At 29.7% G+C, this 18,140-nt stretch overlaps 1 protein-coding gene across 2 annotated transcripts in view; it reads left to right on the top strand.

Annotated features, from left to right (window-relative positions):
- Positions 1-18,140, top strand: part of STAG1 (stromal antigen 1) — a 202,059-nt gene that overhangs the window by 66,146 nt on the left and 117,773 nt on the right. For both annotated transcript variants that reach the window (XM_031959783.1, XM_031959784.1), the window contains 2 exons: positions 5,057-5,261; positions 17,896-18,047. In XM_031959783.1, coding sequence (XP_031815643.1) covers positions 5,057-5,261; positions 17,896-18,047 — 357 coding nt within the window. The remainder of the gene's footprint in view (positions 1-5,056; positions 5,262-17,895; positions 18,048-18,140) is intronic.

Genomic DNA, 18,140 nt, shown 5'->3' with positions numbered 1-18,140 from the left:
TTTGTGATCAATAATGGTCTCTAGTTCGTCTTTGGTCACAAATTTCTTCCTCTTCCACAAGTCTGAGAGATAAACTATCCTATGTTCCTTCAATTTATTTATAATCTCGTTCTTTAAGTGTGGGTCCATGCCTAATTTCTGCCATACTAATTTCCAGTTATCCCAGCAGGTTTTGTCAAATTATGAATTCTTATCCCAAAAGTTAGCATCTTTGGGTTTGTCAAACACTAGATTGCTTTAGTTGACTATTCTGTCTTGTGAACCTAACCTGTTCCACTGATCAACTAATCTATTTCTTAGCCAATACCAAATGGTTTAGGCGACTGCTGTTTTATAATATAGTTTTAGATCAGGTACAGCTAGGCTACCTTCATTTGATTTTTTTTTCATTAATTCTTTTGAGATTCTCAACCTTTTATTATTCCATATGAATTTTGTTATTTTTTCTAGATCATTAAAATATTTTCCTGGAAGTCTGATTGGTATAGCACTAAATAAATAGATTAGTTTAGGGAGTATTGTCATCTTTATTATATTTGCTCGACCTATCCAGGAGCACTTAATATTTTTCCAATTATTTAAGTCTGACTTTATTTATGTGGAAAGTTTTTTGTAATTTTGCTCATATAATTCCTAACTTTCCTTTGGTAAATAGATTCCCAAATATTTTATGCTGTCGACACTTATTCCGAATGGAATTTCTCTTTCTATCTTTTGTTAGTGATGTATAAAAATGCTGAGGATTAATGGGGATTTATTTTATAACCTGCAACTTTGGTAAAGTTATGAATTATTTCTAATAGCTTTTTAGTAGAATCTCTGGGGTTCTAAGTATACCATCATATCATCTGCAAAGAGTGATAGTTTGGTTTCCTCATTGCCTATTCTGATTCCTTTAATCTCTTTCTTCACTCTTATTGCCGAGGCTAGTGTTTCTAATATAATATTGAATAATAATGGTGATAGTGGGCAACCTTGCTTCACTCCAGATCTTACTGGGAAAGGTTCCAGTTTTTCCCCATTGCATATGATGCTTACTGATGGTTTTAAATATATGCTCCTGACTATTTTAAGAAAAAGTCCATTTATTCTTACACTCTCAAGTGTTTTTATTAGGAATGGATGTTGGATTTTATCAAATGCTTTTTCTGCATCTATTGAGATGATCATATGGTTTTTGTTAGTTTGCTTATTGATATAGTCAATTATGCTAATAGTTTTCCTAATATTGAACCAGCCCTGCATTCCTGGTATAAATCCTACTTGGTCATAGTGTATTATCCTGGGAATGATTTTCTGTAATCTTTTTGCTAATATTTTATTTAAGATTTTAGCATTGATATTCATTAGGGAGATTGGTCTATAATTTTCTTTCTCTGTTTTCAGCCTACCTGGTTTAGGTTATCAGTACCATGTCTGTGTCGTAAAAGAAGTTTGGTAGGACTACTTCAATCCCTATTTTTTCAAATAATTTATATAGCATTGGTGTTAATTGTTCTTTAAATGTTTGGTAGAATTCACATGTAAATCCATCTGGTACTAGGGATTTTTTCTTAGGGAGTTGGTTAATAGCTTGTTCTGTTTTTCTAAGATGGGACTGTTTAGGATATTTACTTCTTCCTCTGTTAATCTGGGCAAGCTATATTTTTGAAGGTATTCTTCCATTTCATTTAAGATGTCGAATTTATTGCCATAAAGTTGGGCAAAGTAATTCCTAATTATTGCTCTAATTTCCTCTTCGTTAGCGGCGAGTTCTCCCTTTTCATTTTTAAGACTCACAATTTGATTTTCCTCTTTCCTTTTTTTTTTATCAGATTTACTAAGGGTTTGTCTATTTTGTTGGTTTTTTCATAGAACCAACTCTTAGTTTTATTAATTAATTAATTCAATAGTTTTTTTTACTTTCAATTTTATTGATCTCTCCTTTTATTTTTAGAATTTCAAGTTTAGTGTTTGGGGGTTTTTAATTTGTTCTTTTTCTAGCATTTTTAGTTGAAAGCCCAATTCGTTGACCTTCTCTTTCTCTATTTTATGCAAGTAGACCTCTAGAGATATGAAATTTCCCCTTATTACCGCTTTGGCTTCATCCCACACAATTTGGTATGATGTAGGCCATGGTTTTGATCTTTAATATTAAGATTATATCTGTTTAGGGGACAGTTAGGTAGTGCAATGGATAGAGCACCAGCCCTGAAATCAGAAGCACCCGAGTTCAAATCTGGTCTCAGACACTTAACACTTAATATTTCCACTTGACATTGGGCAAGTCACTTAACCCCAGTTGCCTCAGTAAGGAAAAAAAAAAAAGATTATATCTGTTTATTTCTAGAATAGAAATGTATGTGTTTAACCTTAATATCTTCCACCCTGCTTTCCAGTTTTACTAAAACAGGCTTTATTAAATAGGGAGTCCTGATTTATGCTTTTTGGTTTCCTGAACTCTTGAGTTTTTGAATTCCATTTTTTCCAGTCCTCCCTTGTCTACTATTTTCCATTGATCAGCTTTTCTTTTTAAATAGTACCAAATATTTTTGTGACTGTAGTTTTATAATATAGTATAAGTCTAGAAATGCCATTTCTTCTTAACCCCATTCCCTGTCTTTTCATTATTCCCTTGATATTCTTGTGATTTTTCCAAATTAAGTTTTTTTATCTATGTCTATATAGTATTCCTTTAATAATTTGCATGCTAGAGCATTAAAACTGTAATTTAACTTTGATAGTATTGTCATTGTTATAAAATTGGCACACATACTAGCATGAGAACTTTAATATTCTTTCAGTTATTAAGTTTCTCTTTTCCATCAGAAGCATTTTGTAATGTGATCTTTGGTATATTGACCATGAGATATTTTATACATTATGTATATGGAATGAAAATTCCTTTTTTAGTTATAGGATTTTGGATTTTATTGTTATATAGAAATGGTGTTGATATTTAAGGTGTTTGGTGGAATTTGTTTTGTTATTGTTTTTATAGCCTATAATTTTGGTGGTGCTATATATCTCGATAATTACCTTTACTGATTCCCTAGGATTTTGAAATTTATTTTTAGCAAAAGCTGGATGACACGGTAGATAGAATACCAGGTCTGAAAAAAAAAATCCAAAAAAAACTGATTTCAATATTGCCCTCAAACTGTTACTTATTTTTGTAAACCTGAGCATATCACTTAATCTCTATTTGCCTAAATTTTCTTACTTGTAAAATGGGGATAATGATAGCAGTTACTTCCCAGAGTTATTGTGAAGATTGAATTAGAGAATAATTGAGATAATAAAGCATTTAGCACAGGGATATTATGCCTACTATGTAAATGTAATTGGTTCTTTTGTTTCCATTTTGCCTTACCTGTCTTGGTTTTTCTAGTCATATTGGTGGCTTCTCTAACCATCTATACCAATTACTTTTAATACCATAGTGCCATTATTTTTAATAGTAATAGTAAATGAACATCCTTTCTTTACTCCTAAGCTGATTGGTAGAGCTTAAAATTCTTTTTTCATTACAATTTTTAAATAGATACTACTTATTATTTTAAGAAAAAAAATGCTTTTAGTACATAGTTTCTTGTATTTTTTCACAGAAATTAGCATTAAATTTTTAGTAAGAGTATTTTTTAAAACTAATAGATTTTTTTTGTACCTTGAAAGAGTGCTTTTCAAGTACTTTAATACATTCTATAGTTATCTTAAATGGAATTTATCCCTTCCTGTTGATCATATGTAGAAATTTATTTTATATAAACAACTTTGCACAACTTAGTATTTTATTTACTTGTGGATAGATTGAAACTATAATATCATCTAAATAAATACCTGTAATGAAAATAATACCTAAATAATTAAGTTATGCAGTACCATGCCAATCAAACTACTAAAGGACTGTTTCTGAAAAAAAAGAAAAAAAAATGAAATTCATCTGAAAGAACTGATACAAAGTGAAATGGGCAGAACCAGAAGAACAAGTTATACGTAGCAACAATGTAAAGACAAATTAGAAATACTTGAAATTCTGATTAGTGCAATTACATAAACTGCTATTTGAGAAGATCAGAGGTGTAATGTGTGCTATACCTCATGACAGTAAAGTGAATAGCTTTTAAATGGGGCTTTGTTGTTGTTGTTGTTACCATCCAGTGTCAGCATTGCCTTCCTTGGGAAATGTTTATTAGTTTGAATATTTTATTTTTCTTTCGGAAGCATTTCAAATGGCTTGGGTATGGGGAGGGACTAATAAATACATTAATAGTGTGTTACAAAGTCCCTTTTTCCCCAATGAGTATTCATAGGCTGTAACTCCAATCATTGAAATACATGATATTTACTTAGTATTTAGCTGTATGATATGTTTGCTTTTATTATTGACCATATTGAATGAAGTACAAATTATTATTATAAGAGCTAAACTTTACATTACCCGTAAGCTTGCTGGATAACTAGTTATAATCAATGGATTTTAAGTTCAGTTCCTGAGATGAGCTAAAGGAAATATGCAAAAAAAAAAATTGTGAGAAAGGACCCATCCAATCTCTGAACAGAAAGGATTTGGGTTCACATATCATATCTTTGACTTTTAATTCTATGAAACTCAGCTTCCCTCATCTGTAAAAGGAATAGATTTTGAGTAGATAATATCCTCAGTTCTTTCCATATATTTGGTTTTGCCAGAACAGCATACGTTATAGTTTTTATTGTGTATATCTGCCTGCAATTTGATTAACTCTTCAATATATAGATGTGATGCTACTTGGTAGGTATATGTATGTATGTGTACATAAAATATGGCTAAATGACTCATCAAATATATAATGTCTTTAAGTGTAATGAGATTTTCCAGATTACCTGTTAATATCCTTGTTATTTTTGATAGTTTTATGAAAGCTAATATTACAATTGTTACTCCTGCTTTTTTTTTTTTTTTTTTTTTTTTTTTTTTTTTTTTTTCAAAATATGATAAGTTGTAATAAGTAAAGATAATGCTGTCCATGTAAGGGAGCAAGGTTTATGACACATATTTTGATGCAGTTTAATGTTGGGTTTTTTTCTCTTGTAGGACAGTGGTGATTATCCCCTAACCATGCCTGGACCTCAGTGGAAAAAATTTCGCTCTAACTTTTGTGAATTCATTGGAGTTCTGATTCGACAGTGTCAATATAGCATAATTTATGATGAGTATATGATGGATACAGTTATTTCCCTTTTGACTGGTTTATCAGATTCCCAAGTCCGAGCTTTTAGGCATACAAGTACATTAGCTGGTGAGTAAACTTGATTTTATTAGCTTTTCTTCAATGTTATTGAATTTGGCTTCCTCTCATTAAATTAAATTCTTGAAACTAAATATTTGTATAAAATAACCATTATACTATTTCATAGAAACATAATACTTTATTTTTCTTTGTTACATTTTTATGAATTACTTTGTTCACTTGAATTTTATGTGAATTTAATGACGATTAAAACTTTTTAATATACTTTTAAATAAGCATTCTTTGTAGACCATTTACATTTTAAGGCAGTAACTATAAAAATTCTTTGTAAATTCATGCATTTTCCCATATCTTTGTTTTGTATTCAAACTATTTTGACAAGCTTCTTAAGACTTACTTAGGCCATTTTGTTAGGATCTCAACTAATTAAGATGCTAATTTAGAAGCATTTTAAATTCATAGTTATTTATTTCTTTATTGTGCAGTAAGTTTTCATGTTTTGACACAGTCATCTCATTTATAGGAGTATATTCTATATCAGTTATATAATCTTAAATGAGATAGAGCTACATGAATATCCTATTATTTTGTAAATACAGGATTGTTCATTTGATCAAAAATTGGTTGTTTTTTATATAGAAAAAAATGAGTTATTTTCACTTGTTAAAAACATTGTTTTGACACTGTACAAACATAGTCAAATCCATTCATTATTTTTTTTTTTATTACTCCTTCTATATTTCCCATTGGGTCTTTCACTGAGTTTTTCTTCCAAAATTTAATCATCCTGTTCACCAAATGCAAGTTGTGAAAAAAAATTTGTGTATAACAGGGAACCAACATATATCAAACTATAACCTCCCTTTCAATTTGACCCCAGTTAATCTTAAATAAAATATATGAATTATTAACAATTTAATTTTTGTTTAGTTACAATTTATCTACCTTTTAATTTCTTTTATGTTCTGTCTAATTTTGTGGACTTTGGTCAGTTTGTACAGCTGACATGATAACATCAAATCTTTTTTTCTTGCATTTTTTTTTCCTCAGGTCAATTTAAATTCCAAAACATTAACATATTGTTTTCTTACGAAACTTATATTCAAATCATGTTTCTGACCTTACTGATTGTATGAATATGTGTAATATTCTTAAACATTTCACAGTCAACTTTCGTGTCTGTAAAATAAAAATAATAATATTTGTACTAGGGTTCTTGTAAGAAAAATGCTTTTTTGTTAAACTTTTAAATGCTGTGTATATGTGAGATGGTATTTTATTAGCATATTGCCTCTGTGGATAAAATTCCTTGGAGAAAACAGAATGGAATAATATATATTCACATGGTACTTTATTGTCTAAACAAAAATTCTGTCTTCACAGTTACATTGTGAGATTAGAAATGATTCTTTTTTTTTTTTTTTTTTTACAAATGAGGTAAAATGTTACACAAAGTTAAAAACTTGCTCATTATCAAATAGCTAGTAAGTATTGGAACCAAAATTTAAATCTAGATTTCCTTATTCTACTTTAATGACATTTTGAAGTACAGCATGCCGAAATATTAAGGAAGAATCACAAGCCTTAAACTGGAGAGGAAAGGAAAATTTTTAATCCATTTTAAAAATAAGCATTTATCAGTTCTTTAATTTTTTTTTTTGCTTTAAAAATTTTACATCTTATTGTTTTTACATTGTCTTTGATCTAATGCAAAACAAAAGCTATTAGTTTTTGTGCAATTATTCTCATTTTTAATGTGAAACAAAGCACCATTTTCTTTCTCCTTTCTATTAATAACTACTATGATTATTATCATTTCCATTCCATTTTCACTTTCTCCTTTAAAATATTTTATTCTGACATTTCTTTTTCTTTTCATTTTGTTCTGGAAGTCACTCCTCTATTAACTTCAATCATTTGGAATACAACCAAGAAAGTACACTTAGCTTTTTTTTTTCTTTTTTTTTTTTTAAACTAAGTGCTTTAAACCCTTACTCTTGGTTCTCTGACTTATTTGTACATCATTCTAACATCTTTTGTTATTTTGGCTTCTCAGCCCTTTAATAGATTAAAAGTAGAAATTAAGAGGTGAGAGCTCCAAAAAGAATTTTAAGCTATTGTCACTACAAAGGATGAAATAGAAAAGCTAAAGAAACCCAGCTTATAATCTTTTTTCTTTTCATTTCTTTTATTTTTTTTTTAAAGCAGATCAAAGAATTGCAAAGGTCCTTTCCTGAAATGGCAAATAGGCATGGTAGAAAAAAAATGTTGTGCCAGGACAATATATCATTAATAATCATAATGATCAAACCCAGGTTTAATGAGGGAATGTTAAATACAGTATACTCTGTAACTAATCAAGAAAATTAAAAAGTTGTTCTAAAATCATTCGTAACTGAAAAAAAGGTAATATTTTTGGACCTTACAGGAAGAATCTTTAGATGCTTGAAAAATGCCAAATAAATGAAGTGTTACTGTATATCTGTATTATCTTCTTCCTTTATGTTTATACATTTTAGTTCTTTTTTCCCATAATTCTTTATTTTCTATACTTTTCTTATTATTTTCTCTTCTGTACTTTCCTCCCAATTTTCAACCATTTTTTTCTTCTTTTAAAATTTTAAAGTCCCTTTCAATTTTCTCTTTCTCTAAATTCCATTTATTTTGATTAGGGTTCCGCATGTTTCCTTTTCTTTGACTCCAATATTTTTCTTTTTAGCTATCTAAAAATTCATTGTTTCTCTTTCCCTATGTACTTTCATCATATAACATTATATAGGGCTGCCTTGACTTTCCTTTTCCATCATCTTATTACTTTCTTAAGAATTAGGTTCTCTATTACTCTTCACAGTCAAACATCAAGGAAGAATGAACAAGTTATTGTTTTTATATTTAGACAACTTTCCCCAAGGATTCTGCTTTCCTTTGTAACTGTAGTACAAAATAAAAGCTTCTGTTATTCCCATCCCTCTAATTGGATGGTCATTATCATCTCCTAAGAAAAATTTTCAGGAAATGTGGGACATATTGCTATTCTGGAAGATGTCACCTCTTAAACAAGGACTCGGAGGACTAAATGAGAACTTAATTCCTGATTCTGCAACTAGACTAGTCAGGATTTTATGTTCTCATATTTGTTCTATCCTTTGTTATTTAATAGTGTTATGTCCTTGGGTAGATGAAGAGATAATCGTTTTTATTCACTTTGCAGGACGAGTCTTGGGGACTAGATAAAATGGGCAGGAACATTTAATCCTGTGCTTCACTGACTATGTGCATGGAAATTAACAAGGCAGTTATGGCCAGATATGGTTATCGTCTTTGGAATAAAATGCTCCTTGACATTGCTTATATCTTAGATGAGAAGAGAGACGATCAGGTTAGTTATCTTGTTAGGGTATAGATATGGTGAAGATTTCCTTCAGAGATTCTTAAGTTATCTATGGCTTCATTTTTAGACTGAGCATATAAATAGTACTTTTAATATTGTACTCCATTTGTCCCTTTGTTTTCTTGTGGTTAATTAAAACATTTATCCCTTTGCTTAGTGTTTATTCATTGCAGTCATTTATAAGTTGTTACATTGTAAATTATCCTGCTTTTCAATAATATTGTTTAGTGCTTTTCATTTTCCTTTATAAGTTAATTCATTTTCCCCTCCTTTTGAGCAATGTTTATTCTAACAGTATTTTTTCATTCTCCTGCTGCTGTTATATTTTAACTGTGTAGTTGTAGTTCAAATATGGCTACACCATAGTTTTATAAGTCATTTTCATGTTTCTTCTGAAAAGTAACTTGTCTTTAACTCCTTTTGAATGCTATAATATTACATAAATGCTTATTCATTATGTTGCGCTTTTTTTTTTTTTTTTTTTTTTGGCGTTGCAATTTTTTGTCCATTAAGCTTATCAAGTAAGATTCTTAATATTGCTATAATTAGTTCTTTGCCCAATTTAATATAATTTGAAGATCAGTTTGATTTCTTTTTTTATAGGCTTTAATGTATTTCTCAACATGTAATCTACAGGGTTTTTAAAACTAAACTTGTTATCGTTATTACATAAGACCACACAGTATCATTACCACCACCCAATATACATTTGTCTCTATTGAACTTGTTATAATTTTTTGGAATATGTGTAATATACATATACACTATATACACATGTACACACATCCCTTTTGGACTTGTTACAGTTTTTTGGAATATATAGTGCATACACACTGCATGCATACATTATCAAAGAGAAGTTTTCCTATATAATTAAATGTTCAAGGAAAAAATATTTTGTCATTTGTTTCCCGTTTTGATTTCTTCCTGTCAGCTTTCAAATATGTATATGGTGACAGAATTTTATTTAACTTTATAATTTTAGTCTATTTACATATAACTATTTCATAAGACAATGTATATAATGTACTTTCAAAACATATATAGAAAATAGAGTTCTTTATTTTAATAATTTTTCAAAATTTTGTCTTAAATTCTTTTTAAAAGAAAATAGTTCTCATTTGCCATAATTCTATTATCTTTTACCTATTTCCCACATATTGTCTTACAAAAAAGTATTTCTTTTCTAAAATGATAATCAGGAGAGGGCAACTTGCAGGATCATTAACCTGCTGTTTTTTATTCCACTTTTCTATGATTTATCAAAGATCACTTCACTATTCTTCAAGAATATTTGCCAAGAGATCCATTCCATTAGACTTAAAATTTTGTATTACAAACTTTTTAAAAAATCTTCTGAACTACATAATTAATAAGGAATATGTGATTTAGCATTATTAACACATTTATCTCTCCTTAGATAAAGAAGCATCCTTAAGTCAATAATTATTAATACATGATTATCAACCTGGATACATAAAAAAAATTGCATATATTCTAGAACGAATAATGTTATTTTAACATTTTCTTTTGCACATATAAACAATGAAATATTTAGCAGAATGTAAAGTTGGGAGACCAACAACTTGGAAAATAACATTCTGATTCCAAGATGACCTTGAAACACTAATTTTTTGCTCATTTTCAAATATACTTAATTATTTGCTTGTATTCATTGTTATTACTTTTTTTTAATCAAACCACCTTGCTGCTTCATTTCTTTGAGTAGAGATGTAACTTTTGTGTTTTCTTTACATGTCATTTCACTAGTCTATATATCTATATCTAATTGCTTTGTTTTCTCCCTAAGGAAATTTCATCTCATTTTTCTTTTCTTTTCTTTTTTCCTTTTTTTTTTTTTAAATGGATAATCCTGGCTCTTTGAAACCAACCTCTAATTGAGCAATTTTCCATTCCTTTTATCCAAACAATTTACCCTTGATATCTGTATATGGGGCCCAAATCAACAAAATCAGTAATCTATTTTGTTCGTCTTACCAATAGAATCAATACATAATAATAACCAATATAAAATTTAATAGTCTTTTAACATTCTCCCCTTCTTTTCTGTTATCTTTGTGCTGACTTCATTGTTCATCTCAATTCCCACAATCATGTTTAGTATTTGCATTTTTTGAGGGGAAAGTGGAATAGAATAGATGGATCTTTAAACAATTTTATAGTATCTTCCCTCTTAGAGGAGCCTTACTTTGCACAAACTGAATTTCACCTATCCTACCAAGTCTCTACATTGTCAAAAATCAGTTATATGCTAGCTATGTGACCCTGGGCAAGTCACATAACCCCAGTTGCCTCAGCAAAAAAACAGTTACATGCAAATCTTTTGATAAACACTAAAAATGTAAATCAGAATTTTTATAGATTTATGTACATCTTCCTTTATATGTCTAGGCAGATATTTAATTAGATTGCTATTGATCTTCAGATTTAATTTTACTTAGGGTGAATATTATTTTCTTTGGGAATGTATTCTATGTACTTCAAACCATCTTGAACTTCCTTTAAAAACCTGAAGGGGGGAGGGGTCCCAGGACCTGAGTTTTTGTAAGGGGAGAGCTTAAAAATGTGAATGAGAATGTTGAATATTGGATCAACCTAAAAGTCAGTCTTCCTCATGAAAATTTTTAAAAGAATTATGCTTCTCTAGGATGAAAAATGATGTTGTATCATCAGATATAGACAGCTCTTTAGCTGCATCTTAAAGACCATAGCAATATCCTCAAGTTAAGACTTTCAATAGAGAACTATATAATTACCTTTCTTCTTTTAAGCATACTAACTATAAAAGATTTTAAACATACTTTCACCTGCTATCCACTTTATTTTTTGCCCTTCATATGTAGTCATTAGAGCTTCATTGTAATATTTATAACTTAACCCCACTTAAATACCACTGTTAAACATATGATTAATACATGCTGCTCACTGAGTTCATTCATGCACTTGTTGATAGTTATGTAGTAGAATATGGGAATAGATTTAATGAAGAAGATTGATCTTATCCTTCCTAAGTATCTAAGCTGTAAAAAATGTGATCTTTTCACTCATTTGACTTAATTCACTAGATTAAATGTTGACTTGATTACTCTTAGCCCTCTTTCCTGTGTTTTATGTCCTTTTCCTTCTTTTTGACCTCTCTAAACTATTTTTAATGAGTAGGACAAGATACTTCTTAATGATAGAGTTAAGTGATAATCAAAGGAAAATTATACATTTCTTCAAGTTAATTAATGGTCTTGTTATTATATAGATCTTGAGACACATGACATCATATTCCAAATGTCTAAATCTTAGGAATTTTCTCTTCCTCAGCATGTGAGTGTGTATAGATACCTGGGTGAAGGTGTATACACACACACACTCCCAGGCATACACATGTATACTCACACACACTCAAACATACTCACCTATACACAAAATTGACTCTATATATCTAAGCATTATTTAAATATTGTGTTTTAAACTAGCCTTAATGGCTTAGGTTTTCACTGATTATTTCTGATATGTCCTTTTGTCTAGGTAAATCATGTGGAATTCTGAGCTTTCTGGTATTTGAAATAACTCATTCTGCAATTGTATGTTTTAAATATTCCATGCATTTGGTAAAAATGTCTTAAGATATGTTATTTTTTTAAATTACTGATTAATTATCCTATTTAAAGAACATGTTAATAAATAAGCTGACATTGTCCTAAAAGGAAGAAATTAATGTCACATCATAAAGATTTGTTTTGGGGACCTAAGTAAAATGTGGAATTGTGCTTTATCAAATTTGCCTATTGTACAACTCTTACATTATAAAATCTTAAATTGTAGAAATCTCATAGAGGTAGCTAATAATCAGTAGAATAAAGATTCACAATTATCTAGATAATCAAAACTGATAAATTTAAAAGTAAAAATTTAATAGACATAAATTTGAAGTCTTATATTTATGTTCAAAAACTTAATTGCACATTTTCATTATGGGGATGATCTGTCATAACAGCTCATATGAAAAAAATCTTAATTGTTTTAGTGTTCCACTAAAGTCCAGCGTAAGCCTAGAACATATTAGAACCATTTAAAGAAAAAGCTAACACAATATTATATTGTGTTAGTAATCACATAAAAAGCATGTTAGACCCATGTGTATTACTATTTTTGTATCTGTTTTGAAAAGATCAATGACAAATTAGGGAATTTCCCTGTGATGAAGGTCTGAAAATCAGATCATATAAAAATAATTAAAGAAGTTTATGATATTTAGATAGGAAAAGACTAAAGTGAGGACATGCTTCATTCAGTCTACAACAGTAGATTAGAGTGCCTTATTGGAGCAATGTCTTGCTATTGTAGGAATAAGTTGTCTTACTTCATCTTTATATCCCAAGTACCTAGCACAGTTCCCATGAAGATACAGCAAACTAATTAAATGTATTTCATTGAATTGAAAAGATTGTTTTTTTGGGGGGAAATGTTGAAGTACCTTGACCTCAGAGTCTCTATTGTGAGGGCCTTTGATTTTTATAGCAATGACCATATTGTATTCCTATGCAGAACATCCTGTCTGTATTTCTGCTGCCTTTTGGTCATAAAAAGGATGAGCTCTTGACCATATAAGTGGACATTTCAGATTACCAGCTCACATCTATATACTTCAAGGGTAATATTAGCTACCCTGTATCCTAACTTTCCTCAAATTCTCTAGTTTCTAATGGAAAAAAGTTTACATGAATAAAATCCTTATATGTTGAATTCTAGCAGACTAGTTACACTATACTGAGGGTTTTGACTTAGTGAGCTCTGTGATTCCCCAGTTCCTTCTTTTTGTGTTTGTTTTGTTAACTACTTCTCTGCCTATTCTTTGAGTCCTCTCACTCAGGTTCTTACCCTTCTACCTTTATGCCAAGATCTTTATAATAATCTTTGCAGTATTAAGAACTAAAAATAGTACTATTTAGAGGTAAGAAGCTCCATTGCATCTCCTAGAGTTCATCCTGATTAGTGCTGTGATCTTAGACAAATCCTGGAACTTTTGTAGGCTTCTTTTTTCCTCCTAACTCTTGTCTGCCGTCACCTCATGAATTTTATTTCAGTTACCATCTCTGACAATGATTCCTACCCTCTAACTATAAATTATTGTCAATAGAATTCTTTAGCTATAAATCATTGAAAATGAGAGGTAGCTTCATGACCACTTATTTAACTGTTGATTTTGATAATAGGTATAACTCATCTTTGGAATATTAGAGGACATTTATTTCTTTTCAGAATTTCCCCCTTTAGTTGAAGAATAAATAACAGACCTTAAGTTGAATGCAAAAATAGGGGAGAAAAATTCATCACACTTTAACAATAATATATCATTGTACAATTGATTTTAATCCTTCTGTAATTTAAGTAGGATTGAGAATGTAGTACTAATCATTTCTCCATACACATACATACGTAATGACACTCACTTGACACATATTTGACACTTAATAAATGCAAAAGAAAGACTGAATGGCCTCTGTAGTCTTTTCCAGCTTTAAATGAAACTCGTATATATAAAGTAGAAATAGCCACGGAATGATGAATTTTAGAGTTCAGCAACACATAAGTGAAATTGCTTATTGTAGAAGAGCGGGTTGAACTAGAATGGTGCTTTGCAAAAATCTTAAGTCAGAGCAATTTTTGATATGTGCAGGTTCCACAAGATGTTGCCAGGATACTATTTACCTAGCACTATGTCTGTCTTATTAAAAGAATGTGAATTTTTTGCATACTGTAGTATCATTGGTCACAAATATGTACTGACTAATTAATATCTATGTGCAGAAAAATTTAGAGATTAAGATTTTTGTGTTATATGTATATTTTTTAAATGAAAATTTTTTACTGTACTATAATGGTTCTCAAATTTTTGTTTTCAATATGTCTTTATGCTATTAAAAATTATTGAGTGTCTGTCCAAAGAGGTTTGTAAATATTTACTATTTTGGAGTTAAAAACTAATTTGAATTTGTAGATCCTCTGAGAGTTTGAGAACAGTTCTTTATTTTCCCACTCCCTCTTTCCTTCTTCCTCAGAATTCTCTAGATTACATACAGAAAGGTATCGTTGTGTTTGCTCACATAAAGGAAATGTCCAAATAACTTTTTTTAAACACTATGCTTAGAAAAATTATCTTCTCAGTTTGAGAAAGACAAAAGAAGAGTAATGTGGGAATATTCTGTAAATGAAAATGATTCTAAAACAATTATAGATAAACAAGTAAAATATTGCCAGTGTTTATTAACTTTTCTATAACTTTCACTATCCAAGATACTAGTTAAATATAATGTATTTTTGAAACTATACTTTGGGGGCTTGGAGAAAAATTGAAGAAAAAAAAAGTTTTGATTGTTGGTGCTTGGAGTTCAAGTGGCTTACGTGTAGACATGACCAAATTATCGATTATTATGTTATGATGTGAATTACCACACACATAGTGATGTAATGAAAGTTCAAAAATTAATTCATAGTATATCAAGTAATCCTAAAGTATTAATGTGGCTGTCGAAAGTGCAGCTTCTTAGACCTTTTGACTCTATGACTTAATTATACTCAGGAATATTTAAAATCAAGGAGATTCATTTGGTACCTGTCTAGTAAATAGTATATGTTTAAAATTAAAAATATTCCAACCAAAGTCAAATGCCTCAGATCCCATCTCTCCTGTACAGGGTATTTTATCATGCTTTCACAGCACTACATATTAAAATTAAGAAATAATGAATGTATTTACATACACACACACACATTCATTCACACTCACTCACCCAAATTATTGACATAGCATAAAATCTACTAAAATATTTAAAAGTATTGTCACAGCAAAATTACTGTTTCCATTAAACAGTTTGATTTTTGAATGTCATCAAAGCAGTGCTTTAATGGGGAATTGATTAGACTACAGGTATCCCTTATTAAATTAGATATTATGATATTTATTAAAATAGAATTCTATTTGATGGCTTATTTGTGGAAAAGTATCTTTTTCCAAAGTGCTAAAAAATCTTTGCCACAAAAATTAGGGCTTCTCATTCTTATGGGCAGAAAAAATATAAATTTCTGCCCAAATATAAAATACCACTGTGTTGGGATTATTGGAGAAAAAATGCTTTAGTAAGAATGCTTGGTTTAAAAAATATTTATATTTATTAAGGCTTTTATCTTTTTTCCTAAAGGTAGGAAAGTAAAATGTAGGTTTCATAATACTTTGGTAAGTGATGTTAAATTATTTTTTAATTAGAAGTTCCTGGAGGTATGTTTGCGAGGAAGAAATTATGAGATAAGTTAGGGAAACATTTATTTCACTTTAATATTTGGGTGGTTCTGTGTTCTTTATTAAAACACTTCACAGTGCCTTCTCTTCCTATGTTATTTTAATTCTCATCCATGTCCTTTCTTATATCTGCCATGGAGATTCTATTCAACTCATTGGAATGCATCTCAGAGGTACTATTTACTTCTTGAGATACTAATATCTCTATTATTTCATTCTTGCTACATGATCAGCCCTACTGCCTTTTCTGATCACACATTTTCTTTTATAGCAAGAATAACAATATGGATATAATTCACTTTTCTTTAATTGTGCCTCAACTTGTTATCACATATTGAGAATAACATGAATTACATAATTTTTACACCCACAGTCCCAGCTTCCAATTCTGATACTGTAAGCAGAACTAACAGCATTTTGTACTTTTGTCTGTCAATTCACTGTCTTTCTCTTTGTTGCCCCAAGACTCATTTCCCACTCTCCACCCAAAAATTTTCTGTTGGTTGATCTTCTGGAGATAAGATATCCTATGAAAAATAGAGTTTATGTCTTTTAATAACTATTGAATTATAAGATTTTCACACTTAATGAGGCTGGTCCTTAGAGAGTAAACCTAATCTATCACCAGGTCCTTAAAGCCTTTGTAGCTTTGTAGCATCTTATCACTGGTTGTCTTGAAGAATCCCAATTCATCTGCATTTCATGATGAAATAGCTAAGTATGACAAAAATTCACACATACTTGGTACTTTCATATTGATTATTTTATTTTATTGTTATAAGATCCTTATGAGAGAGGTAAGACATGCCTTATTAGGAAAATATAAGCTTTCGTAATTAGAATGGAATAGATTTAAAAGAGTTTATTTGGGACAGAAATTGATGTAACATTGAGTATCTTGATAGACAGAAGAGTAACATAGATGAGTGTGGTACAATTATGAGAGCTGTTTAAAATTTCCTTCAAGTAAAAAGTTCAAGGAACTGCTTTTACTTCTTAAGCACTGAACCTAACAATTTTGCAGTTTACTTTGTACCATAATTTTACTAGATTTTTCTGAAGGAAACAAAATAATCATAACTTCACAGACCTTATTTGGTAGCTTTATATTTTAATAGGGTACATCCAGTTTACTGTAGGTAACTGCACCCCTCCTCCAATAAAAAAATTATTATTTCTTTGCAGTCCTCTCTATACCCTCCATTCCAGTGTTTCCAGAAATGCCTTAAGGAAGAGAAAAAGCCCTAAGTGTTTAGTCAGCATGTTATTCCTCTGTCATATATCTATTATCAACTTCCCAATAAATTTAAAAAAAAAATCTAGACATCTTGAAGCTCAGATATACATTATATATATATATATATATATATATATACACATATATATATATATACACACACACACACATTCTTTTTTGTTGTTGTTGATTCTGAAAGTATTTCAAAAATTATCAAAACAATTAGATTCTATTTTTTTCTGAAGAAATTCCAATAATCTGACATTTTAAAACTATTGTACAAACTATATTACATGTAGACAGCTAATAACAACTAGCATTATCGTAACACTTTTAGATTTGCTTCTCATGTTAACTCATCTTCTCATCTGCAGATAGCCATATAAAAATAGGTAGTTTTACTTAGGGAAATTCATGGAGATTTTTTCCTAAATTTATAATGCATTTGTTTCCCAAATGAGTTTCTATCTCATAATCAGCCACATTGTATAATTAAATTTTTAAAAAGATGCTTAAATGAATGCAGTAGCTGAATCCCAGTGAAGTTAGTCAAAGAATAGGTAAGTCTTGAACAATATATGTGTATATTGTGAAAGATGAAGTTTGTGTGTTGCTTTTATTATAGAATTTTAATGTAGATGACATGACTCGTGGGATTTAAATTGATCTGTGACTTAAGTGATTTTATAATTTTGTGATTACAAGTTAGAATAATTGATGATAAAATATTTATTTTTCATAGCCATGAAGCTTATGACTGCTCTGGTGAATGTTGCCTTAAATCTAAGTATTCATCAGGATAATACACAAAGACAATATGAAGCAGAAAGAAACAAAATGATTGGTAAGAGAGCAAATGAAAGGTTGGAGTTACTACTTCAGAAACGGAAAGAGGTAAGCAAGACTATGATGTGAATGAAAGAATTTGTGTCCTTGATATACATGCACAAATATACACATATATGTTATAAAGAATATGCCCACACA

Source organism: Sarcophilus harrisii, chromosome 3, assembly GCF_902635505.1.
Source record: "Sarcophilus harrisii chromosome 3, mSarHar1.11, whole genome shotgun sequence".
NCBI lineage: Eukaryota > Metazoa > Chordata > Mammalia > Dasyuromorphia > Dasyuridae > Sarcophilus > Sarcophilus harrisii.
Note: the sequence above shows the minus strand (reverse complement) of the source record. Positions and strands in the feature narration are given on the sequence as shown.